The sequence below is a fragment of the Symsagittifera roscoffensis genome, chromosome 1, assembly GCF_963678635.1.
Source record: "Symsagittifera roscoffensis chromosome 1, txSymRosc1.1, whole genome shotgun sequence".
In the NCBI taxonomy this organism is placed as follows: Eukaryota; Metazoa; Xenacoelomorpha; order Acoela; family Convolutidae; genus Symsagittifera; species Symsagittifera roscoffensis.
In genome coordinates this window covers 79,340,678-79,367,336 of record NC_087062.1, presented here as the reverse complement: position 1 = coordinate 79,367,336, position 26,659 = coordinate 79,340,678, and the positions used below count along the sequence as shown (strand labels likewise).

At 35.4% G+C, this 26,659-nt stretch overlaps 1 protein-coding gene across 1 annotated transcript; it reads right to left on the bottom strand.

Annotated features, from left to right (window-relative positions):
- Window positions 1-18,227: 18,227 nt before the first annotated feature.
- Window positions 18,228-23,421, bottom strand: LOC134857075 (uncharacterized). Its single transcript, XM_063873423.1, has 3 exons — window positions 21,571-23,421; window positions 19,728-20,184; window positions 18,228-18,839 (listed from the first exon to the last, which is right to left on the bottom strand). Exons 1-3 carry the CDS (start codon window positions 22,897-22,899, stop codon window positions 18,322-18,324), a joined length of 2,304 nt encoding a protein of 767 aa, XP_063729493.1. The 5' UTR covers window positions 22,900-23,421; the 3' UTR covers window positions 18,228-18,321.
- Window positions 23,422-26,659: the final 3,238 nt, after the last annotated feature.

Here is a 26,659-nt window from a genome sequence, read left to right as displayed (position 1 = left end):
GATTAGTTGTGAGATTTGTGATTTTGAGAAAGTGATGAAGTGATATTTGGTATATTTTCGCTTGGCTTATATACCGTAGATTTTGATATTTTCAACATTCCATCTGTTGGTTAAATCAATCTGAAAGAAACAACACATGCTGTAATGTTTGCTTTTGGTGATATTTTATCAACCGAGCAAACACGAAATTTCAAGTCAAAAGTTTAAGAATTATGTTTCTGATTTCAAGTCAGAACATATGGTAAAAGTTTATAATTGTGTTTCTGATTTCAATTCAGAACATCCAACCATCTTATAGGGTGATTGTTAAACGGTGATACCCGTTAATAAAAAATTTAAAAGCATAATATAATTTACAAAACATCGAAAAAGTTTTAATAAAGTTTGCGTAAAGTTTTTATTCTGATCTTGGTAGTTTGTTCGTAAAGTGGCGGCTTGTAGTGTAGTCGGTTGATGGATGGCTGCTTGTAGTCGGTTGAAGAATGGCCGCTTGTAGTCGGTTGAAGAATGGCTGCTTGTAGTCGGTTGAAGAATGGCTGCTTGTGGTGTATGTGCATGTAGAGTAGAGCAGTGGCGGCGGCCAAATCACAGCTGGATACTTTTGAGAAATATATCAAATACAATTTTTCAAATTTGGTTTAGCGAATATACTTATCAGCAATACTGGACTATAATTGTAGAAGCATACATACTTTGTAAAGTGGCGGCGGCCAAATCACAGTTGGAGAAAAAAAATAAACGGAGGTTAATAGATAGTCTTGAAACTAATAGTTTCCTTCCACCTGGGTTTTTAGGCTCAGATATTTATTGCTGAGATCCTTATTTTTTTCCCGGAGCACTGTTATGGTTTACTGCATTTGGTTGATGCGATTTAAGTCATTTATGTATTTAAGTCATTCTTTTGCACTTGATCCGTGTAGGAGTCAAGGATTGGAGTCTGCATTTGGGCAGTTATTAAGGCTGCAGGAACACAAATGTGTTGATGGGGGATTTGTGCATTAACCAGACGGTATGCACCGTTACCGTTTTGGTAAGGGTGATAGGTGTCTATCTTAAATCGGTTAATAAAGGGAGAGAGCGCATAATTTAGACTGGTGTCAAAATTTGGTGGTTTCCTGGGGCTGAGGTTTTGTTCCTTTTTGACTTGAATCGCGATTTTTGATTCAAGTTCTAGAGAGTTTGCGGATTGGTGAACTATTACAGTTTCAGATTCTAGGTTTCGCCTAGTTGAAGAAGAGGGGAGAATTTTGAAAGGTCGGACAATTGCTTTTCTCTTTTGAATGCAATTAGAATTTTTCACTTTTGGAATTTTAAAATTGGTATTCAATTTTGGTTGATTAATCAGGTTGATTATTTTGGATGGCATTTCCATAGGGTCATTTAGAGACAGAAGGTTTTCGAAATCGAGCAAGTCTTCTTCAAGTGGAGTGTGAGGAAGATCAGTGGGCATATCCTAAAACATAGAATAAATTAGACCGGTACAGCGGGTCGATTATTATAATCGACTAGTTGGAGTCTAGGATAAATTTTACCCTGATTTTCGTTTTCAGAATCCTCTTGTTGAGGTGCCTGAGGCCTATGATCAAGCTCAATATTTTGATCGCTCTCATTTTGAGCAAATATTGAAGTCACTATAGAAGTGAAAAGTATATTGTAAGAGGCGGCTAACATAATTTTTCCGAAATGAAGAGTTCGGCCGGTTAGTTTGTGTATGTGTAATACTTTTATTACTAATACAAGAGCGTCGAGTATAAACTTGACGAAAAGGAAAGAGGCGAATATTATTCCGCATCTTTCTAAATAGTACTGTATTGTACCAAAAACACGAGTGTACTCGTTCTTCCAAAAATCAAGCGAGATAAGATAATCTAAATATATGTTTTGCATAGATCCGTATTGACTACTCGAGTCCGGATAGAAGTGTTTTCTTGCATTAAGAAAAGTTTGGGATACTTTTTGTAAAATACCCTTCATTTCAGAGTGATCAGTAATCATGCTCCAAAATTTTTGCATTTGAGCATAAGTGTAAATAGAAGCATCATGACTAGATGCAAGAGAGTGTTTTACTTGCCGATTAATTTCTTTCGGATTAAAAAGATCTGGACCTTTTACTCTAGTAATAGAGGGTGTGAGTTCGATCCAAGAATTATCGTTATCAACATCTAGTTGATAAAGATTTAAATGTTTATCGGAGCAGTCTTGTTGATCTGCCGATTTAAAAGTTTGTCGAGTGATCGGGTCGACGAAATGAATTTTTTCGCGATACATAATTGGTATCCGATTATAGCATGCATCCATTAATTGTAATGGACAATAAAATTTTGGGCAGTGGTAGAGCCAGGCAACATTGCCATTGGTCTCTAAAAACATAGACCTACTTCGGGTCAAAATATAGCCGGCTAAACGCGGGCTTTCGATAGAGAGCATTAAAGTATTGAGAATCATGGAGCGTTCTAACTCACATTGATTCGTTAAAAGTGCCAATTCGGCAGTTCGAAGCATGTAAAAGCTTCGAAAAAGAATAAAATCTAGTTTTGTTCCTAGATGAGCTTCATAGTCTATTTGTCCCGGTGCAAAGGGATAATTTTCATTTTTTTGCGTATTTTACGTAAGTCAAATTTGGTTCCGAATGAATAATTCCTGTATTAGCACTCGGGTTTATTTGTAAACCAGTATCCATATTAAAACCGTGTTGGTATGCTATGAACAATGATTCGTATTGGGTCGGGTAGACTATTTTTGGTTGTCCACATAAAGATTGTGGTTTATTTAGTATTTTTAGCATAAATTGTTGAGTGTCTCTACCTCGAGTATGGTGGTTGGATATTTTAGTAAAAGAGTCTTTTACAAAATAAAAATTTTCTTCATTTCGAATCATTTTTGCTTCGAATTTTTTGAGAACCGAAAAAATGCAGTTTTCGGGCTCGTTCCAAGTATATGCAAAAGGGTCGAGTGATGTTGTTTCACATCCCTTTTTATATACAGGACAAGGTAATGGAATGTTTTGCCAGTTATTAACGGTGCCATCTTTTAGATTGACAGTTAAGGAAATATTTTGCATGTATGATTCGAAAGTATCCAAATGGATCCAAGAACGATCGCTGCATTCGTTGTGGTATTCGCCATCAACTTTGCCTCTGTTTGTACTTGTGACGATTTTTTCGTCAAAGCGAAAAGGAATATTTTTTGAGTATCCTAAGTTAACATATCCCCGTTCGGCGGCGTGCTTACAAGTATCAGGGGAAATGTGTATATCAGTTGTGATTATATTTTGGCGAGCGTCTATTCCGCTTGAATCGAAAGAATCACAAAACCATCGGATAGATTGGTGTTTTATACGACAAATTGTCGCGTCAATTTTTGTACTATAATGCCGTTGGTAAAGAGTAACCTCGGCTGTTGTAGTTTCGATATTTTCAGGTTGTATTTTACAGGAAGCTACTTTTTTAAGTGAGAACATTTTATTCGATATCATTAGTTGACAATCAAAATGCGCAATTTTTAGATCTTTTGCTGTATTAGCGTAGAGATTGTCCTCTGGATTAAAAGCGCAGATCTGTTGGGGAAATATTAAAAGAGTGTATATAGCTAACCAAAAAAATTTTTGTTTTAGACGGTGGCGGAAAATAGAAATTATACTTACTTTCAGCAATTTATCGATTACTTGGTCCGTTGATTGATCAAGGTCCATTATTTCACCTTCTTCGAGATCGGTGATTTGAGACATTATTTTTGAAATTGATTGATTTTTGCAATTGCTGAGAAGTATCAGAGGAATGTTTCGGAGGTTGAGAAGTTTTTGAAAGAATGATTCTGGGCTTATTTTTGCTGGTTTATAAAGATCAGATTCTGATAAAATTTATTTGTTTAAGACAGGTTTTAGCAAAGCCGGCTGTTCAGTTATAATTGACATACTATACTGTGCGTATTTGTTTTTACTGGCACGTGTCTACGGCCGTTGGGAGGGGTTTAGTTTGCAAGTTAAGACGGTAGTGATAAGCATGTTTGCTTTAACCATATGTTTGAGTTTGCAAATAACCATATGTTCTCACCATTTGGTCAGAGATTAGTACTTTAGTAGAAGCTTTCGTCTTGAATTTATTGAGTACTAACTGATTGAAAATATGGCTACAAAAGACGATTCAGATAACCGGCTCAAGTATCCAGAAAAATTACAGCCTTTGAAAAATATTCCGCTTTGGGATATAAGTAATGAGAAAAAGGAGGAGAGAAAAAAAATGTTTGAATTTATGTATAATTCAGATCTCCTTATTTCAAGGGTAGAGTACCTACTATTCACTAACGACAATTATTTGTTCGACGTTCCGCTTTTGCGGGAAGCCGAATGGTGGTCAACCCAAATAACAAAATTCAATTTGGATAAGAATGCTGATATCATGTCCAATTGTTGGGAAGACATTGACCAATTGTCCAGCGATTCAATAGAGTTGATCGGTCTGCTCCTTGGTGAGGATGTGAGTATACTTTTGAGCATTTGATTACAATTTCAATAATACAGTTATATTTTGACGTAAATGTTTTTGTTTCGTTTAGAAACTAATGTTTTTATTGTTGTTTTAGTTCTATAGAAGCATGTTCATGGAGAACGGACGAGAAAAGCTAGATATGCTAAAAAGGATTACAATGGCGTCGTGGCAACCCGAGCCGGTATTGCAGATAGTAGCCAAAAGCAAGCAGTCAAGACAAATTAGCGAAAAAATGACTCTAGAATTATTGTGTGCTAAAAAAATTATACATGAAATAGCGAATAATTTTGAGTCAAAGTTGCCTTGGGGCGAAATTTAAAAAAATAATAAATTTATTTTTTTCATATCCATTTGTCTTTACTTTTTTCCAAATCTGGATATAAGACTAGATGGAATTGGATTTCCGAATTTTTGTGTGGGATGTTTAGTTCTTTTTGGCCTTTCTGAGCTGATTTCAGGAATAGGCGTATAGAGGCTATTTTTGTAGTAGTTTTCTGAATTATTTGGAAATTGAGCATAATTTGAAAATCATGCTGAATTATTAGAAAGCTGATAACAATTTTGGGGTGGTGAAACATGAAACTGTGTTCTAATGTTCCGGTGGCTTTGCGAGCTACTTTGGCCATCGAGTTCACTTAGTTCATTTAATACACGTTTTGGGTATGGCGTAGAACTAGAAATAGGCTGTATATCGGGATTGAATGATGTTGATTCGAATAAAGTCCTTAAGTTCATAGTTTCCTGTCCGGAATCAGAACTTTGTTTTGGCGACTTATTTTGTTCAGATTTCCTAATTGTAGAATCGTGGTTTGTCATATGTTGATATCCACTAGATATCACTGGCCAAGAGGAATAATTTGCGAAATCAGTCTTTTTGGGCTGATTAAAATCGTCGATTTGTCGATTTGTTAGATGATTATAAAAACCATCGGATATTGGATCGGTTGAATATTCAGTAACCAATTTTGGCATTGTGTTTTCTTTTGGGAAGTATTCAACAATATGATTGCGGTGTACTATTTTTTTCTCTGAGGTTGCGTCGTTTTCTATTTTATAGTTGACATCTGTTACTTGTTCAACTACAGTATATGGGCCAGATCTTAAATGTAGCAGCTTTCGTGACCTTAAAAGTGGTTTAGATCTATTTTCAAGCAATACTTTACTGCCAATTTGGATTGGCTTACCTAGCTTATGTTGATTTCGAAAATAATGCGCTTGATTAGTGACGCGGCGGCATTGTATATAAGTATTGCTGTAAATTGTTTTAAAAAGATTCTCCCTTTTTAAAATTTCTGAGGATTTTGGAGTAATTTATCAATTTTCTCATTTTTTACACTTTCTTCACTATGAACATGAGGTGAAAGGCCGGTGCAATATTCTGATATGCATCATTTATCATTATCACGAAATAATCCTAGTTTTAGGCTTATTGGAATTTGTGGTTTAATGCCAAATACGATTTCGTATGGCGTATAACCAGTACTTGAATTGACGGCGGTGTTGTGAGCAAAAGCAAATTTGTCTGTCAGTTCTGACCAATCAGAACCAGCATCATTTATAAAATGCCTGAAATATTGAATTAAATGTTTATTTTGGACCTCAACTTTGCCGTTTGTCCACGGTGCGTATGTAGTTCTTGGTCTAAGTGTAATACCTAATTCAAATGACCAATGAACAAAATCATTGCTTATGAAAGCACTTCCATTATCATGAATGATTTGTTGTGGAATGCCAAATGATGCGATATATTTTTCAAGGAGATTGATTGTTTCCTTTGAATCGGCGTGTTTGCAAGGATATAATTGTATATATCGAGAAAATGCGTCTACAACAACTAAACAATAGTTTTTGCCGTTACTCATTGGTCTGAGTGGACCTTTGTGGTCAATGTGAATTGTTTTCATTGGTGTTGTTTCTAGTTGACCCCATTGCTGTAAAGGAGCTTCATTTAAATCTTTTCTTTTTTTTGACAATCAAGACAATCGTGAAGAAGCATTTTAACCCATTTACAAAGTCCGGGCCAATAGAAGTATCTTTTAATACTTTCTAATGTTTTTGATTCTCCGTGATGACCACTTATTGGATGACTATGGCCTAGCTTGAAACTGTTGAGAAATCATGATAGGGGCAAACATATTTTTGGGGTTTGGGAGCAATCATCGTTATATTCATGAATATTCAATAATTCATTTTGATTTTCGATGAACAGGAGATCAAACTGTCGAAGATAAGCTCTTATAGCTTTATCTTGAGGTCGATGAGGTTTGGTTTCTGGTTTTGTACCTCTTTTGACCCATTTTTTGACAGATTCAATTACTGGATCTTTTAATTGTTCTTGGACATTTGTTTCTACGTCAAGAGCAGCAGTTTTTGCGAAATCCGTCAATTTAATGATTAAATCTAGTGAATCATTTTTCCTTTTTCTGAGTGCAAGCTAATTGGTTCAATTAGCTTTGATGTTTTAGTTCTATTATCAAAATCTTGTTTTGCCTGTTCAAACTCGTCAATTAAACTTTGTTCGACATTTCCCTCGCAAAGTTCTATCCACTCTTGGTTATCAAGATCGTCATCCAGAGCGAAAAATTCTTCAGGTATTTCTTCATAAATTTTTTGGGTTGACAATTTTTTTATTTGGTTGATTTGTTTGCCAAATTTATAAAAACCTGTTATATTCTGAATTGCGTTGCAAGATTCTTCGTAGTAATCTGGTGCTTCTTCAATGCTGAAGTCACCTTTTTCACTTATAACCATAAGTTTCCTTTTTCCACCATGCAATTGAGCAATGATTGGATAGCAATCGTTGTGTGTTGTATTTTTGTCTTCTTGGTGAAGCACTGAATAATTAATTTGTTCTCCGGTGTCCAGAACAAACTTTATTTCATTTGGAATTGCTTTATGTTCAATTTGATATTTTTTAGTATCAGCGATTGGAACATTTCTGCTTAAAAGGTCAGGGAAGGCTAAGTTTGTGCCTGGTGTGTAGATAGTTTTTAGATTATGAAACTTGGTCAGCACAACTTGATATTTCAAAAATCGGTGTGAAAGTTGTCCTTTTCTGGACCCTAAAAACAAAATTGGTCGATAATCACAATACAGATATATGGGGAATGGTGAACCTATAATATAGAATTCATATGTTTGAAGAGCAGAAATAATACCTCACAGTTCACGATGCTGTGGTGACATTTTTTGTTCGGCTTTATCGAAAACTCTGGAGTTTGCGGATACAATTTTCTTTCCGTCTGGAAAGGCTTGGATTAAAATACATCCAGTTCCTACATTCGAAGAGTCGGCGTGAATGTGAAATGGGTAATCTGTGTTTCGGATTGCATTAGCAATATCATGGCAAAATCTGTCTTTCAATTTCTGAAAAACGGCTTCATGACATGGTAGCCATTGAAATTTGTTTTCGGTGTTTGCAAGCTCGTATAGACATTTCGCATCTACATGAAAGTTAATTATGTAAGTACTATAGAATCTCATTACTCCGAGAACACCCAGTACTTCGGTTTTAGATTCGGGTGATTTTAGGTTTTTTATATCATCTATGCGAGAAGCTATAGGAGAAAGACCTTCTTCTGATACCACGTGACCAAGGAACTTCACTTTTCGTAGGAAAAAAAATGTTTTATCGGGAGCTGCTTTAAGGTTTGCTTTACGAAGCAAAGAGTGGTATTCTCTGATAGCATCAAACATTTCGTTTTTATTTTTACTCTGTAGAAGAGTATCGTCAATATATGTTATTGCCTTTTTTGTTTTTATAAGCGGACCGAAAGCGTATCTCATTAGTTTACTAAAGAAGTTTGGAAGTGGTTTTAACCCATAAAACCCAACTTGGTAAGTATATTGTCGTCCTCCGACAATAAAACTAGTAAGTTTTTGAGCTTCTTCAGTGAGAGGCACTTGGTGATAAGCGCATGATAAATCACTGCTTGTAAAATACGAGCCATTTATCCGAGTCATCAACACCTGTAAAGGTTCAAGTGGCCAGCTACAATTACTAGTATCGGTTATTGAGTTTAGGTACCGAGCATCTAATACTAGTTTTACGTAGTCCTTCTAGAAAGTATTATAACAGGATTTACGAACAAGGAGTTCGTATCATCATTTTCGTTTAACTCGCGTATTATACCAGCTTGTATTAGTTCGTCCATTAACTTGTCGAGTTTGTCTCGTAAATGGATGGGTATTTTGCTTGGTCGTTGCTTTTTGAATGTGGCATCCTTTTTAAGAGGTATATGGAACTTGTGTTTCGTTTTTCCAATATCGTACTTATGATGAGAATATACATCAATGTCTTGTATGATGATTTGGAGTAGATCGACGAACTCATCGTCCGATAGATCACTTTGTGTAAAATCAAATTCGGAAAGGAATTGAATAGTGCTATCAATTTTCTGCTGGTTGGATGTATAATGTTCGTCTGATTTAAATGTTTCGCTAACAATAAATTTGATCAGTTGATCATTCTGTTCTTTGTTCCTATATTTTGGGAACTGGTCTCGAACGAGTGATCTGCAAAGATTCTTTGCATCAGCCGAGAAATCGGTGGCTAGTTTGCCTTCGCTGTTACAGGCCTGAATTATATCAGAACCGATTTGTTCAAATATTTCTGATACACTTTCTGTATCAAATACTTCTAGCGCAGGCATGCTATTGAGTTCCCAACCAAGTACATAAACATAAATTGTGATTCCAGAGAATCTAAACACATCAACGATGATTTTATGAACTTCTTTCCAATCCATTTTGTCTAGACCACAAGCAATTTTCGGCAATGCAATACAACGAATATTATTAGCAATCGCATGATGTTTCATTTCATCTAGTGCATAGTGAATGCTTTGATAGGTAGGTTTTTGGAAATATCTTTCCTTGGTGATCAGATTGTAAATTATCTTTCCGGAACTGGAATCTCGATAAATGATGATTTCGTTCACGCTGATATTACTATAGCTACAAAAATTTCTCATTTTTGTATATCGTCGACAGACCATTTCGGCAAAGCCTTGGGTCAAGGCTCTATCAGCAGAAATGTATTGGGCAATTGGCATGTTTGATTCGAATACAGATTGTTGTCGGAAATCGATGTATTTTATACAAGAATCATAAACTCGGCTTGTACATTCTTGTGTGGTGTTTACAATTGTGTTTAACATGAAACAACTGTCAAATTCTGAATTTTCGTTTAAAATAGTTGCTGTGAATTCATCGCAGTCTTGGATTGCATATACTTTTTCTTCTCCTTGTATATCTGTTACTGCATATCCGAGTACGCCTTTATTTATGGTTACTGGGTGGTCTTGTTGATTTTCAATTAAAACTGGGAGTTTGTATACAGTTTGAACACAAATGGTTTTCATGAAAATTAAACCAGTTTTACACGTGTCTTTGTGTGGAAGAAATGTAGTTCCCTTTTTAAAATATGTTTCGGCTGTATGTTTATACAGTTGTGAGGAGCGGTGTGAGATATATAGGGGATCTTTAAGTCGGATTGTTTCTATTTTAGAAACGTTCGGATATTCTTTATCATTGTTTAATAAGCCATATGAGATGACACCATCTTCGGATTTTAGTTCCACTGCTGGGATATCAAAATAAAGGGCTTTAATAAACAAATGACAGAAGTCGATTCCAAATAGATTAACAGTGCGTTCTTCTGTTATCCAGACTTTGTGGTTTGTTGGATACTTTCCGTCGGTATCAAAGCATGAAACGATTGATGTATGGCCAAGCATACGGATTTCAGATCCGTTGTAAGTTTTGGCTTTACTTTGGGATTTGAAAAGAGTCGTTTTTTGTCCAATTTTATTTAATTCTCGATAAGTTGGTTCATTTATGATACTACAAGTTGATCCTGGATCGACCATAATATCAATTTCCAGTCCACTATTTTTATTTGTGTCTCCGGTGGCGAAATGATACAGATTGAGATAGATCCTTGCTTTTGGATTGCTATCTTCACTTGGCTTCGGAGACTTTAATAGTTTAAAGGAAACATATCTGCCAGTGCGTTACAGTAGTTAGTTTCCTCTTCTACCCAATGGGTTTTTTTCAACTTGATTTTGATTCATTCTGAATCCTGGTGATCTTGATCTATCAGAATCACGACTATTTGTCCGGTTATATTCGTTTTGATTATATTGTCGACCTCTAGGATCACTGCTGGATTGCCTATTCTCTTGGTCATAATGCTGTTTTGCAGCTTGTTCATTATCTCTGAAAGTATTTTGTTTCGGGTTTTTTTCGTCATATGACTCGTTTTGCCTGGGATTGGAATTGTATGATGGCTGTTGATTATTTCTTGGATAACCGTTTTTGCTATAGTTACTATGATAACGAATACCATAGTTACTTTGATTCTGGAAATTTGGAGTATTTCCATAATTTCCTGATTGACCGCTTTGATTTGTAAAGTTGTTGTTTCTTGACTGATCGTTTTGATTGTAATTTCTTTGATTTGAGAAATTTCGGTTACGTTTATAGTCGGTCTCAAATGACACTTTTCTATCATTTTTTATTGTTAGTTCTTTGCGAAGTTTGTTTACTTCGTCCTGGACTTGTTTCTTAGAGCATCTAGAGATAGAATGACCGTTCATCCTACAATAATCACAGAAGCGTGTATTATTTGGTCTGCCTTTTACATCCGGATCTCGGCGCCGAAAGGAATGTTGTTCGTTTATGGCACTAACCTCTTGATTTTTAATCAATTTGGTTAATTCTTTTATTTCCGTCTCTAGTGATGTCATTTTATCTGTCGAGGTTTTGTTTGCAGGATCAGTGGCGACAATAAAAGTTAAATCTTTTGTAATTATATGATTTGTAAACGTTTCCCATCCTGCGTTGGGGTTTTCTATCATATATTCATGAGCTTTCTGCTTCAGAGCTAAGGGTTTTAGACCTTTAACTGAGAAATCTATATACTTTTGAGTTCTTTGTCTCGTTGTATATTTTTTTCCAATGCCTGTGCATCGGCATCAACATGGACAGTAGTATCAATGTTTTCAGGCCAACCCTTGTCGACTGATGTTTTAATCCTATGGAATTAATTTTTTATTAGTTCGCCCTCTTGTCGAGTGGCATTTTCAGCATCAATTCGATGCTTGAATCGATCTCTATCATCAGTGAATCTTTTAAGAAAAAGATTTTTTAGTTCAGCCCAAGTAGTAGCTTTAGTTACTTCATCAGTATACCATTCAAGGGCTGTTTCTGTTAATAGAGATCCAAACAAACTTTTTTGTCTGTGATCATAGTTAGGCTGAGCGCCAGCGTCTGTGGGTCGTTGCCCTAGTGAGAATACAATTTTATTCTCAACTGAAGTCCAAAAGGCTTTTGCGTTTAGGTCTGAATCATTTCCTGAGAATGATACAAAAGACAAGTTAGGATGGGTGATTGGGTGATCGGCCATCTTACTTTTTTCAAGTTAAGATATCCAATTTAAAGTTTTGAAAATTTGAATTTTGATGATTTCAACTTTTGAATTTTTGATAATTTCAATTTTTGAATTTTTGATAATTTCAACTTTTTGAAATTCGATAATTTCAACTTTTGAAATTTTCAGCTTTTTGAAATTTTGATAAATTCAATTTTTGAGTTTTGGATAATTTCAACTTTTTGAAATTTTGATAATTTCAATTTTTTGAGATTTTGAAAATTGAGTGAATTTTTGAAACTTGTGTGCCTCACTGGTCGCACCAATTATTCCGAATTAACTTGACTTAACTTATGCGATGGACCAAATCGCAGCTAGTTAGAACAAGGGTCTTTCTGAATGTTGCTAAGACTTTCCTATTCTTATTCAACAGACAAAGTTTCTCTCACTCGTAAATAGGTATATTATTTCAAATATAGAGGACACACATCAATTTTATATCAAGAGACATTGGGGTATGGATTGATAGTTATCGAGATAGAGATTTAAGATTTTGGTTATTAGGATGGTTGGGGGTCTCAGTATGAGATTGGTTGTGAGATTTGAGATTTTGAGAAAGTGATGAAGTGATATTTGGTATATTTTCGCTTGGCTTATATACCGTAGATTTTGATATTTTCAACATCTACGGTTGGTTAAACCGATCAGAAAGAAACAACACATGCTGTAATGTTTGCTTTTGGTGATATTTTATCAACCGAGCAAACACGAAATTTCAAGTTAAAAGTTTAAGAATTATGTTTCTGATTTCAAGTCAGAACATATGGTAAAAGTTTATAATTGTGTTTCTGATTTCAATTCAGAACAATTAGCCTTCTCGTTTATTAGACATCGTAGGTGTTCCCGAAAATATTTTTCATGAGGTCAATTGAACCAGTTTTATATGGGGCATACACCGTACAGATCTCGTGAAGCGTTTTAAATCTCTTGATTTCACTGAATATAGTTAATTTGATTTTTTTCGTTGGACCCGAGGGTTTTGAATATATGATCTTTGGTTCATAATTATCGGTATCCCATTCCTTTAAATTGTAGTTGGTCGCAGTATATTTTTGTAAAGTTCTGTTCTCGTTATTGTTCCGACTTCGATACGAAAGTAACGGAATATTTGTGCTCGGGGTGGGTTTTTGTTTTCTTCAGACAAATTTCGACTTTTTAACTAGCCATTTTTGACGGAATTTTTTTTATATGATTCAAAAGGTATTGTTGTCTTGAGCTTAAATTTGAAAAGTTATTTCACCTGTGATCATTTTTCGTAAAGTTATGAGGGTTTAAAGATTGCCATTTTGGCCGTTTTGACCAATTTGGGGCAATTAACGCGCGATATAATTCGCGCTATTAACGCGTAAGCGGAGATTTAATCCGTCTTATAAATCGTTCCAAATTAGTTGAACGAAGCTTATTTGCCATAATTGATTTGTTACAAGGAAAGAAATCTCTCTTTTTGTACTTTATATGGCGTGTGGGGGGATGATTTTCATTAAAAAAATTTCAAATTTTAGAAAAAAAAATTTTCATTTTATTTTTTTTTTCATTTATTTTTTTTATGTTATTACTGCTGCTCCATAAACCTTAAAAGGCAGTCGGAACATTCAGTGCTTCGCCCTGATACGGGCAGTCTTGTTATAGTCTAGAATATTTTTCTGTAACAACGTTTTGTTCAACAGTTCAAGATCGGTTTTGAAAATTTATTTGGTTCGATTTTCTGTTAGATTTTTAGAGTTTTGTGTTCACGTTTCAAATAGCAAAGTTCTATATATTTGACTTTGTGTTGATTATTAATGTGATTATTTTTCAGCAAATTTAGTGCCCGATGAGTTTTTGAGAAATCAAAGCATGTTTTTTTTAGTTGATATTAGTCTTATTGCTGTCAGGGGCGGTCCCAGAACACTATTAAAAAAAACAGGTAAAAAAGCCGTTTTTAGGCCCTTTTTTGAAAAATTTGACAAAAAAATTGCGTTTTTTTAGCGCGCGCTTCCCCTCAAAATTAGTATATATTGGCGCCAAAGGCTCCCTTAGAAAAGTTTTAGAGTCGGTCGGCCAAAAATGGAGTTCTTAAAAAGTACCAAAGGTGGTACCCTTTCAGTCGGCGTAGGGTCGAATCCCTCCTCGGGGATGCTACCCAGTAGCGGATTTAGGGGGGGGGGGGTTGGAAGCCCATCCTTTTCAGGGATTCGACCCCCTGCCGATTCGAAGGGTCCCCCTTTGTACTATTTTGAGATAAAATCCATTTTTGGCTGACTGACTTCATATTTTTTTTAAATGCGCCTTTGGCGCCAATCTTTACTACTTTGAAGGTGGGGGGGGGGGGGGGTATAGCGCGCCAAAAAGCGATTTTTTGGTCGAAATTTACCAAAAAGTGCCTAGAAACGCCTTTTCGGCCTTTTTTCAAAAATGTGCCTGCGACGCAGAAAATTTGGTCAAATAAGGGTCTTTATAGTGGTTTGGGAGAGCTCAGAAAATCAGTTTGGTCGACCTAAAAAAAACGTCGACAAAATTTTGAAAATTTTTTTGAAAACCCGCCCCCCCCCCTCCAGAAAATCCTATATCCGCGCCTGATTCGACCCCCTGCCGACTCAAAGGGTACCTCATTTTTTAGCCAACCGACCCAAAAGTTTTTCTAAGGAAGCCTTTGGCGCCAATATATACTAATTTTGAGGGGAAGCGTAGGCCAAAAAACGCAAATTTTTTGTCAAACTTTTCCAAAAAAAAGTGCCTAAAAACGGCTTTTCTTACCTATTTTTTTTAAAATATTTGCCTGCGGTGCTAAAATTTTTTTTCAAGTAGGGTCGTTATAGTGTTCTGGGACCGCTCGGAAACTCAATTCGGTCGATATAAAAAAGGTCGACTGTTTACAAAAATTCTTGAAAATCTATCCTCCCTAAATCCGCCCCTGATTGCTGTTATATATTCTAGTCTAGTTATGATTCTAGCTGGTTTCAAACATATTATGTTTCTTTTATAAAATTTTTCGTTTCAATTCAAATCTTTCAAAGCTTACTCTTGCATATTCCAAATTCGAGTTTCAACTTGTATTGCAGTATGAACTGATTTTTAAGGTAGGGAGGATAGATAGGCTTCGTGTTTCATAACTGGGTTTAATTTGGGTTGTTTTGAAAACTGCAACCCTAAAAATGGAGTCTTGTTATGGGTTATTGTAGTATATTGTATGCTTTTTAATTACTGTGTGAGCACGTCTGAAAAACATTAATCAGTTTAGTGTACTGCGTATTCATACTGCTTAACTGTGTATTTCTGCTATTTGTCTTCTCTTTTTAGATAGATTATTATCATGGTAATTTTTTCTATTGAAGTTGACATAAAACTGATTTAAAATGATCTAATAATCGTCTTTTGATTTTTTCTGGATATTTAATTTTGCAAGGATTATATTCTGGGTCATCATTACGAGATTTACAGAGAATACAAGATTTATGTTTTATCTTTTTTGTTCGATCTCATTGCATTTCAAATGATGGGAGGCAATTTTTGTATGTATTTGAAGTCATAAGTTTCCTATTTTTTTCCTTTTCAAGTAGTACTTTGAATTGTAATGTTTGAAGTAAAATATCACTTCTTTTTTTTCTGAAGTGGGTGACAATTCAAAAAAAAAACATCTAATCAGTACTGCGCTCTATTTTTTGAAAAATAAATAGTTGTTATTTTTTTTGACAGTTATTTTGGAACATGGAGAGTTAAACTTACTTTGGTTTCTGTAATCTAATTTGATTTTACTGTTTAAGACGTTTTTCAAGGCTCGTTAGTTGCAACCCGTATTTAAGAAAAGTGAAAACAACAGATTAGAATCAATTTTTGTTGTCTAAATATTGCCAATAAAATCGATCCACATGTTTTCTCAGACAAAAAAAAATTGGGTTCAAAAAAGATTTACCAATGAATTGAAAATGGATCAGATAGTTATGTAGATGATGTAGTTATGTAGACCAAATGATTGTAATAGCAGATAGCGTACGCTGTCTGTTTGTCACGCTATCGTTTTTTCGACCAGATATGTTCGTGCAACTACCTAGTGTCCAACTGATCATGAAGTTATTCTGATTTCTTATGCTCAACAGATTTATGAGTTACAAGAATGCGATAAGTTTAGGAAATAAAAATTGATTTGGTTTAAGTTGGTCTGACTATAAGATGCCACGCTTTCAATAATATTTAGGAGTTGTTAGTTATGAAAAATGATTGGTTATTATTGAATGCTATATACTCTTTTTAGGGTATAAAAAGCTAAAAGCGAGGATTGACAAAATAAACATATATATCCGAATGGGTCGCAACATTAAGATTACGGTTTTTTGTAAAATTTGTTTCTGTCACATTCAGGGGTTTGCAATAGATAAGTGACTGAACCATTTTTGTCAATAGTATTGATGGAATTATTAATTGCTTTCAAATATAATGTAGCAATTATTGATTGTTCAAAACAATATACTGTTTTCAATACAATTATTGTAAAAATTGAGTCATCGTTATAGCTGTATCTTCTCATTGCATGTGAAACTGAACTTAACTGCTGTTATTGCTGTCTCTTCTGATTGAATGATGTTGAAATTTTTTTACGGTACGTTTGTAGTTGTGATAATTCAGATTAATTCTGCTAGAGCAAGTGCGAGGTGTGAAACTTTTTTCTACGTTACTGAAAGCCGCGAACGTTTACAAATCAGCAAATCAAAGAATTTTTCTTCGCCTGCACCATGGAGAATAATCTCATTTATCGTTGTGGGAAAATCCGTAAACAAAAAACACGATTTGGATACAACAATTTGATGAGTCATATCTACGAAAAGCACCCGATTGATCAAACCAAGCTGGAGAATCGTCACGGCAACACAAATTGGTCATTTTTGCGGTCAGTAAGAAAGCGGAAAATGTATACTGCTGGGTGAAATGGGATCAGTCAAAGCTCTTCCGTTTTTTTTATAGAATACACTCGGCAATTTTACAAGCTGAAGCCACTTTCTAAACAGATTTTAAAATCTTAGATGGAGAAAATCATCATTTCTGTGGAAAAATCCATAAAAGTCAATCTGCCATCGCATTATTGTGGGCTGGTCTGACATGTCAACTTCACAGCCCAGACCCAAAAATTCGAATCCGACAAAGACACGGTTACTTGCTATTTCACCTCTGCAGGACGAGGACCGTATTGACGCATTTTTGCAGAGCACTTTCATATCAGAAACGTTGAGCTCTGAGCAGAAAAACGAGGAAAACCTGACGTTCTTGGTGTCAAATGATAACAAGACTGCTCGTATCAGGGCGAAACCCTGAATGTTCCGACTGCCTTTTAAGGTTTATGGAGCAGTAATAAATTTAAAAAATTCAATGAAATAAAACGAAATCAAAAAAATTTTATTACACGCCATACCAAGTACAAAAGGATAGATTTCGCTCCTTGTAACAAACCAATTATGGTACATAAGCTTCTTTTAACCAATTTGGAACGGTTTCTAAGGCGGATTAACTCTCCGCTTACGCTAATTTTAATTTCGGTCGGAAAAATACTTAAATGAAAATTGTATAATATGCATTTTTTCACAAGCAAGAAGACAAATTCGAGGTAAAAATTTTAAATCCCTTTTTTGGTTGCAAATTTATTTTCGTGCTCAAATATAAACTTTCATGAAAAAAAATTTTGCAGGCTAAATTTGGCTTTTTGTGTTTATAACGTACTCCAGGAGTTTTTCACCCATAAAATCCAAAAACACGAAAATTTTTTTTTGTAAGCACGATTATTATTTTTTGTTTCATTTGCTGAGATTTAAAAAATTTTTAAAAAAACAAGCCTTGTTTTCTCAACCAAATTTTTTAAACTAAAAATTATCTAGCCATATACAAAAAGTTACATTTTTGGTATATAATTCAATGTGAAAATGTTTAAAAAAACTTATATGGCTAATATCACCTTATGCAGTTCATCTGCGTGGTAACTGCCAGTTGCACTCTGGGTTTTCTAATGACAAAAAATCCTTGGTTTGTGTTTCGGATGAAACTCAAAGTTTCAAAACAAAATTGTTTTGTATTTTCATTTATGGAAAAAATGTTTGCATGCAATTTCATAGTGTGGAAAAATTGCTTATGATACAATTTCATAGTATGAATAAATGCTTTTCATGCTATTTTCATACAATTTTGGGGATAAAAAGACTGATGAAACAGCTCACATTTTAAATCGAGTGTATGAAAAAATCCTTGTTATAAAATTTCATAGTACAGAAAAAAAGCTCATTTTGCTATTTTCATACACTTACTTTTGCTCTATGAATTTGTATGAAAAAGTATGATACGCATTTTTTTCATATATGAAAGTTGTATGATAAGCATTTTTTTGTCATTCCAGGTATGATAGTTTACTAAGTTAGAGGCTGAAGTTGTTTTTGGTGCTGTTCAGTTTAGCAGGTAGATAAAAATAGAGTAGTGGGCGCCATCTGTTTTCAAATAACGACTCGGAATAATCATTCCAGACCAATGTCCATCTCCTCTCCTGACTGCTATATACATCCACTTCAATCTCTTTCTCGCCAGTCGTGTAATGACCTCATCTCTCAACTTCTTTGAGGTCATACCCTCTCTATTCTCCATATCAGACAACACACTCTCTATCACATGGTTCGCAGTCTCCCTCTCCTCGTCAGTTCCAGCTCTTCTGTTGTTATAGTCTGAACGATGGACGATGTAGAAACGCATGTTGTAGGGAGACTCGGGCTGGTTTATCCACTCTGCTGTCTCACCAACCCCATCTTTATACTTCATACTGACGTCACTGTCTTTAGCAGAGACGTGAAAGAGCATAGCGCTCGTATAGTATGCATCAACTACTGTATCTCTCATCTCCTCTGCCGTCTCTTTTGCACTCTTGCCACTCGATCCTCTCAGTATGGTCTCTGCAGTCGTGTTCCACCGAACTGAAACAGTGGGTTAAATGCTGGGGTGGATTGGGGGGGGGGGGGGGGGGGGGAGGATTTCTTTTCAGGGTCCCGCCTTTAGTTTTATTACAACCATTTTTGGCCAACCAACCTTGAAATTTTTCTTAAGGCGCCAATATACATTAAAAAAATTTGCCTGTGGGAAAAATCTTGAGAAAATAGGGGCTGTCAAAAATCTTGTCAAAAGCGCTCGAAAAATCAATTTGGTCGACCTAAAAAAATTATTTTTCAAAAATTTTTTGAAAAGCCCCTCCCCGAGTAATTCCTAGATACCCCCTGGTTAAATGTATGAATTGAGTTCTTTTATAATTTGATTCCGCTATTATTTTGAACAATTTCCCATTTTCGGCTCTTTTCAACCCCCATGATTTTGAAAAAAAAACTAATTTAACGTTTGTCATAGTGCAATGAAACATAATGTGCAATGTGAACAAAATAACCATAGTGAACAGATTGGACGAACGCCCCTCTCTGCTCAAGAATTCGATCCCCTGCCGACCCAAAGGATCCCCCCTTTGTACTATTTTGAGATATCCAATTTCGGCTGACTGACCCTGAAACTTTTCTCAAGGAGCTTTCGGCGCCAAAATATTTTAATTTTGGGGGAAGTGCGCGCCGAAAAAAACGCAATTTTTTGTTCAAAATTTTCAAAAAAGTTTCCAAAAACATTTTTTTGGCCTGTTTTGATAAATTGCCTACGGCGCAGAAAACTTTGTCAAAATATAGTCTATACAGTGATTTGGTAGAGCTGAGAAAATCAATTTAGTCGACCTAGAAAAAAAAGTCGACAAAATTTTCCGCCCCCCCCCCATCGAGAAAATCCTTTATCCGCCCCTGTTCAAAATGCTAACTTTCCCTTGTTTTTACCTTGTAGCATTGTTTCGTTTTCAATTGATGCTGATGAAGCTGATGAAGACGATGGGTTTGACGACAAGCAAGCACATCGCTGTTCTTCTGATGTTGTCTTGCACATCAACTTCACCAGCTCGGCTACATATGCATATTCATCTTGAATTCTTGCACCTTGGAACAACCGCAACAAATGCTTCAACCTTTTCTTATGGCTTGTTCTATTTAGTTTGTCATCGACTATTACGTGAACACGACATAGAACTCGTGCTCTTGATATCGCATTGTAAAGATATTGCTTGTCAAGATCTTTCCGATCAAATAGAATCAAGATAATATGACAGACGGTAAACTCGGTAGACCCAATAGCTAAAAGCATTGGGTTACTTTGGCAGCAGGAAAACACGGCAAGTGGGTACTTTTGTCCTAGCCTGGAGAATACAGATGCTGCTTGATTTTTTTGAAACTGAGACCCCTGCATTTTATTTGAGCAGTCACTCACAACAAATCGAGTTTCCAGATAGGAGTAAAAAATGTTCGACATCGTTCTGCTGTGTTACTTATTTTGGTTCGACCCTTTTTGGTTCAGTGCACTGCCGAAGTACAAGAGTGCCGAACTTAAAAAGTTTGCAAGGTTGCCGAAAAATATTTCAAAACAAGGTCTTACAAGGACTTAAAAAAAGTCGAAACCATTACAATTTATTTGTAACAGCAAAAAAAGCGAGAAAACTCGGACAAGCTACTCTCCTGTTTTTCCGTTTTTTTTGTTCTAAAATTTATCAATTTGGAGCCATTTTACAGATAAAAAACGTAGTCTTAATCTCCTAAAATAAGTATTGATGTCTTAGCAAATTTGAATACCCACCAATGTTTTTGAAACGTGAATCTTGCAGGAAACTGCAATATTTTCTTTTATTTGTAACAAGATTCTTGAAAAAAAAAGAAGTCAGATTTTAAAGAAGTCAGATCTACAGTAATTTTTGCTGCTTTTGGTATGATCAGTAGAGTTTTTCTAGTTTCTTTATCTCAATGCGATACGCAGCGAAGTAGCACACCGGTGATTGTGGAATGGAATAATGTTTCCCCTAAGTGGGCCCCATAGGAAAATTGCACGAGTGCCTGGAACCCAAATTGGTCAAAGTTTTTTACATCAATTTTGAAAAACTAATATGGATCTTTTTATATATGAATATTGAAAAAAGAGTCGGAAACTGCGAGCTTAGATAAATGCCCAAAAGGCTTATTTTATACAAGATCCCTAAATTTTGTACGTGATATAGAGATAATCGTGTCAAATTCGTACAAGACTTTAGTTTTTTTTTAGTTTTTTAACATTTTTTACCTTAAAAAATTGTTTAAGCATCCATATCTTACAAGATTCTTTCAAGAATTGCATTCCAAGTACACTAGGGCTAAAATAGTTAATGCGAATTCCGAGCAGAACAGAAGTTCGTTGTGCATGGGGCGAAATGTGCTAAGAATTCATGAAGGGCGAAATGTGTGAAGGGGGGGGGGCGGAATGGGTGAATACCAATTTTCTAAATCTCATCCAGATTGTCTCGCAGGGAGCGAAGAGGTGAAAAGATCTTCATGTTGAAAAAGTCAACATTTGTCGATAGGCGGAAAAACGATTAGCAATTTTGCAGCTTCTTTTAGCTTAGCGGTGTCAAAATCCTGTTCTGGTTACCCTATTTGACGCAAATAAAAACGAGTTTTTTCCAAACCAAATCTCAGATTTTCAGAACTTGAAAGAAATACTTTTTTGACTTGCTTAGAATCAGTTTGAATTGCTGTTCAGTTCTGGCTACTCTAAAAATTACGACTTAGCTTAAAAAGTTAGCGACTGCTCAAGACTAAATACCGCGCTATTTTTCAATAAAAAGGCGCAGCTGATTTGGGAATCCAGGCAAATTTCGGAATATTGGTTGTATTCTTTGTTAATCAGCTTGTCCACAAAACAGTGATAGTCGCTGTGTGTTACTTCTTCTGGTAACCGGTATATCTTAACAGTTACTTGGGGACCATGTATGAAGTGTCCATGTTTTGGAATGAGCGAGAGTTGAGGTAGGAGTCCATCTCTTTCTGTCTCAGCTAGCCGTTTATGTTTTGCATTTTTCTCACCGAGCTGAATGAGTTGTGAAACTATGTTGTGTGTATTCCTGTAGCTCCTTCTTAGCCAATGAATTTTGAAGTTTCTTGTCTCTTTTAACCTGGCGAGCCTTTGTTGTAAATCTCGACGAAATAATTGACTTTCTTGGGTGAAGTCCGCCACCAAGCAACTCCATTTTCCACCGTCTTCTGTGGTCCAAAACCAATCATCATCTTGACAATCGTCTGCGAAGAAAAGCAGCTTCAATTCAGGAGACACGGCTTTTGCCTTTAAATCAAGCTCATCAAAATTTGCCGGATATCCATGACAGATGATGATGTCATGCTCTGGGAGGATGCTGTCATCAACCTTGTTCAAGCCTGCTTCGTATTCGTAAACTCTGATACCAGCTCGTTTGATAATGTCCGAATAAGTAGCTAGCTTAAAGTTACTTTGAAACAAAATAAAAACTTTCGTGCCGCGTTCCTTCAAAATTATGTGAATAGCTTTAGCCAGCAGAACAATAGTCTTTCCGGACCCAGTTGCCCCACTGATCAAAATCGGGTAGTTTTCATCTTCAAATGCGTTTTTTTGCTCATCTGTTATGTAGTTCAGCTTCAGGCAGGTTTCGAAGATATTGATATTTTGCATCACAAATGGCGCATTTTTGAGTTCACTGCTTGTTTTGATCACGGATGGGTTGGGAGGAGTGTTTTTTCTTCTGAACGTGATTTCTGAATTTCTTAATTTCAGATCAATCTCGACGACACATTCTTTCAAACTAAGAGTCTTTTTGTTGGCTTGTCCCTTATGTGAAGCAAATAACCGCAAAACTGCGCTCTGTATTTTCGTTATGTCACCTGAAAAAGTTTTTTTTCCATTAACATTTATCCCTTCGTTCTTTATGTTCACCCAAAATGACTGAAATTCTTGTAAATCATCTTTGTAGATGACATGAAGGTTATCTGGGACGTTTTCTTCGGCAATACCGGTTTGACTTTTGCAAATATTTGGGAAAGTAACCAAACGGAAAACGTGCATTTTGGAACATTTTCCATTTTCTAATTTTGTGAAATCAGAAATTCTCTCAACAATTTTCATTCCTCTTTCGAGTTGTGCAGTAGCTTTCTCAATAGCACCCAAAATTGGATGTATTTTTTCCGAAGGTTTTGTGGATGATCGAGGTTGCGATGAATGCTTGATTTTGTTTCTTGAATCATTTAGAGCAACTTCAGAGTTTTCCACATTGCTGTCATTGGTTTTGCTGTCCTTCGTTTTGTCGTCACTTGTGGTCTGAGCTAGAGATGGATTCTTCACTTCTATTATCACTATGTAATCAGGTCCGAATACAACAAAATCATTCTCGCCTTCATCTGCGTCCGCGTTTTTACAGTTAGGTTTTACCACAGAAATGCCGCACGCTTTTCTATCGTGATTTGGGTCCCAGATGTGAAACTGCTTGTGAGTGTATTCAAAGCTATGAAAAACTATAAGGGGTTCCTTCAATTTTTCAAGCGCTCGATATACAACTACTTCGGCTTCATAATCTTCCTGTTTTTGTTTTTCAGTTTTTCTCGCAATTGCATCATTCTCATGATTATTTTGCTCTTCTGCATCGTGAAGGATCTGTTTAAAGCTCAATAAACCGGTTGCTTTAGTCCGTTAGCTGAGACCATTTAACCCACAATAAAGTGACAAATCAAACAGGTTTTAAACTCTTAAAAAACTCCTGTTGTAAACCCCACGCATTTTTCAGGGCTGATAAATCTCAGACATCCCACCCTCAGTCATTGAGCAGATATTTTTTATGTTCCCGTTCTGCCAATTTTTTCTACTGTATTTAGGGTCTACTTCAAAAAAGTAAAATTTATTTTGTTAAACGATTCTTAAAAACATTTTGTATGCTTTGATGGAAGTTCAAGCGTTGCTAACTATCAACAAGGACAGGTGGTTACTGTGCAATTAAAACAGAATGTTCGACTATAGTCTTAAAAAACACACAATTTTTTCTTTCAAAATAGTGTCGTTTTTTCTGTGTCGTGTGATAAAGATCTGAACAAAAAAGAGACAATTTCCTCATTCATGGTCCTATTAGCCACTTGGAAAACATTTTTTAAAGAAAAAGACTACAAAAAAAACACCAAAAAAATTTCACAAATTTTTCTAGTATTTATGCACAATTTTTTTGAATTGTGTAAATACTTTGACTTCCAAAAGGCGCTAAAAAAACTTTGCTAGAGTAAAACTAAGTTTCACGGCCCAAAATAAGCTATAGTAAGCCTGAACGCTGACCTCATTAGCTAGAAATTAGACGAAAACCAAAACTTCACACTTGTTTTTCTCGACAATGAGAGAAACTTGACAGAACTTTTTTTTTGCCGTTATATGATATATAACTCAACCAATTCCAATTTTTATTTGTAGTGCCTGACTTTGCGCGGAAGAAAAAACAAAGATACACCCGAATACAAAACTGCTCTAAATTTTTCCTTGAATTTCTTTTTTGTTCTGTTTTTTTCACCGCAAAATCAGATACTACAAACTATCATTGGAATGGGTCGAGTGATAGGTCAGTGATAAAGCCCTTTCAACCGTGTTTCTAAAGACAATAAAATTTTTCAAAAAACTGTGTCGAAAAAATCAGTATAAAATTTATGATTTTTAGTCTAATTTCGAGCAAATAATCAAGTGAGCAGGCTTATAAAACGAAAACGAAGACGGTAAAACTTATATTTTTTCCAGGAAAAAAAATTATTCAAGCTTCTTCTAGCACGACTATAAAAGTCAGTCATCGAAAAACTTCCGAAAAATTAGACAAAAAAATTTTAAAAAAAATATTCAAAAAGATTTCCCCGCTCAAACAAATGTTTTTTGACAAAAAAAGTGCGCCGACCAAATAAAATACTTTAAAATAATCTCCGCCCAAAATTTTTGTTTCGGAACAAAGTGAATTTTCACCGACCAAAAAATATGTAAAAAAAAATACCCGCCCAAAAAAAAAAGTTTCTGCCCACATAAAATAAAAACATAATTTTTTGCATAAAAAAAATTTTCGAAAAAAAATTATAATCAGACATTTGTTTGCACACAAAAAAGCTGAGAAACAATAATCGCCCACTAGAAAAAAAAAATAAAATGAAAAACCGTGCTCACAAATCAGGCAGATAAGAGTGATTACCTCCGGACAAAATTGAATAAAACGATTTAGGTATAAACTCGATTATTATGTCCCCTGGAAACCAGTCCTTGAAATTTAAAACAACCATGTTGTTTTTTGGACCAAAGAGAGTTTGAATCTTCAGGTTGTTTGACTGGTCAAATTCATTCAAAATGTTCTTTTTTCGGAAAACTCGCGGTAAAAATCTTCAATTTTGATTTCGTACAGGACTTTCAAAATTTGTTTTCGTTATATCGCAATGAAATTTATATATGTGAAACTATGCTTATTCAAGAACACTTTTTGTACTGGAACATATTTACCCGCACATCGTTGAGTTGTTCAAAATTTCCATTTGATGCGAAACTCATGGGCAAACCAAAGGTACCGTGGGCTTTATGTTCACTTTCAGGAGTGTATAGATCAGGTTGTGTTCGCGCAGCTGTTGGGTTTGCTTTTTGTTGGTCAGTCAGATCAGGTCAGTACCATGCTTCAGGATATAAGCAGACGTGAAGCAAAGTTCGAAGCAATTATGATCTTCGTGATTTCTAAGGTTTATCAGTTTCTGGGATTCTCGAACTCGAAAAGGAAAATCAATATAAGATAATCTACGGAGTTGAGAAAACTTCTCAAGTTTAACAGAAAATTGAATGACGTGTTGCAAAATTTGAGAAAGTAACCAAACGGAAAACGTGCATTTTGGAACATTTTCCAGTTTCTAATTTTGTGAAATCAGAAATTCTCTCAACAATTTTCAATCTTCAATAGCTTTCTCAATAGCACCCAAAATTGGATGTATTTTTTCCGCAGGTTTTGTGGATGATCGAGGTTGCGATGAATGCTTGATTTTGTTTCTTGAGTCGGTTAGAGCAACTTCAGGACTTTTGTCTTTGATGTCATTTTGTTTGCTTGCTGTGACCTGAGGCGCTGATGGAGTCTTGGCTTCGCTCCCTAATTTATCGGGACCAACGGCAGAGTTTTCCACATTGCTGTCATTGGTTTTGCTGACTTTAGTTTTGTCGTCACTTGTGATCTGAGCTAGTGATGGAGTCTTCACTTTTGTTTTTACTATGTAATCAGGTCCGAATACAACAAAATCATTCTCGCGTTCATCTGCGTCCGCGTTTTTACAGTTAGGTTTTACCCCAGAAATGCCGCACATTTTTGTATCGTGATTTTGGTCCCAGATATGAAATTGCTTGTGAGTGTATTCAAAACTATGAAACACTATAAGGGGTTCCTTCAATTTTTCAAGTGCTCGATATACAATTACTTCGGCTTCATAATCTTCCTGTTTTTGTTTTTCAGTTTTTCTCGCAATTGTATCATTTTCATAAATATTTTGCTCTTCTGCATCGTAAAGGATCTGTTTAAAGCTCATTAAACCAGTTGCATTAGTGCGTTAGCTGAGAGCATTTAACCGAGAAAAAAATGACAAATCAAACAGGTTTTAAACTTTTAAAAAACGCCTGTTGTAAACCCCACGCATTTTTCAGGGCTGATAAATCTCAGACATCCCATCCTCAATCATCGAGCAGATGTTATTTATGATCCCATTCTGCCAATTTTTTCTGGTGTAATTTTTTTTCAAAAAATTAAAATTTGTTTTCTTAAACGATTCTGAAAAATATTTGGTATGCTTTGATGGAAGTTCAAGCGTTGCTAACTATCAACAAGGACAGGTGGTTACTGTGCAATTAAAAC

Excerpts from the sequence above, each read along its gene's own strand:
- LOC134857075 (XM_063873423.1), bottom strand. The coding sequence starts at position 22,899 with ATGAAAATTGTTGAGAGAATTTCTGATTTCACAAAATTAGAAAATGGA. Across the intron at positions 20,185-21,570 it reads TTTTATTGAAAAATAGCGCG|GGGTCTCAGTTTCAAAAAAA; the intron begins GTATTTAGTCTT and ends AATAAAATGCAG. Across the intron at positions 18,840-19,727 it reads AAACGAAACAATGCTACAAG|TTCGGTGGAACACGACTGCA; the intron begins GTAAAAACAAGG and ends CCACTGTTTCAG.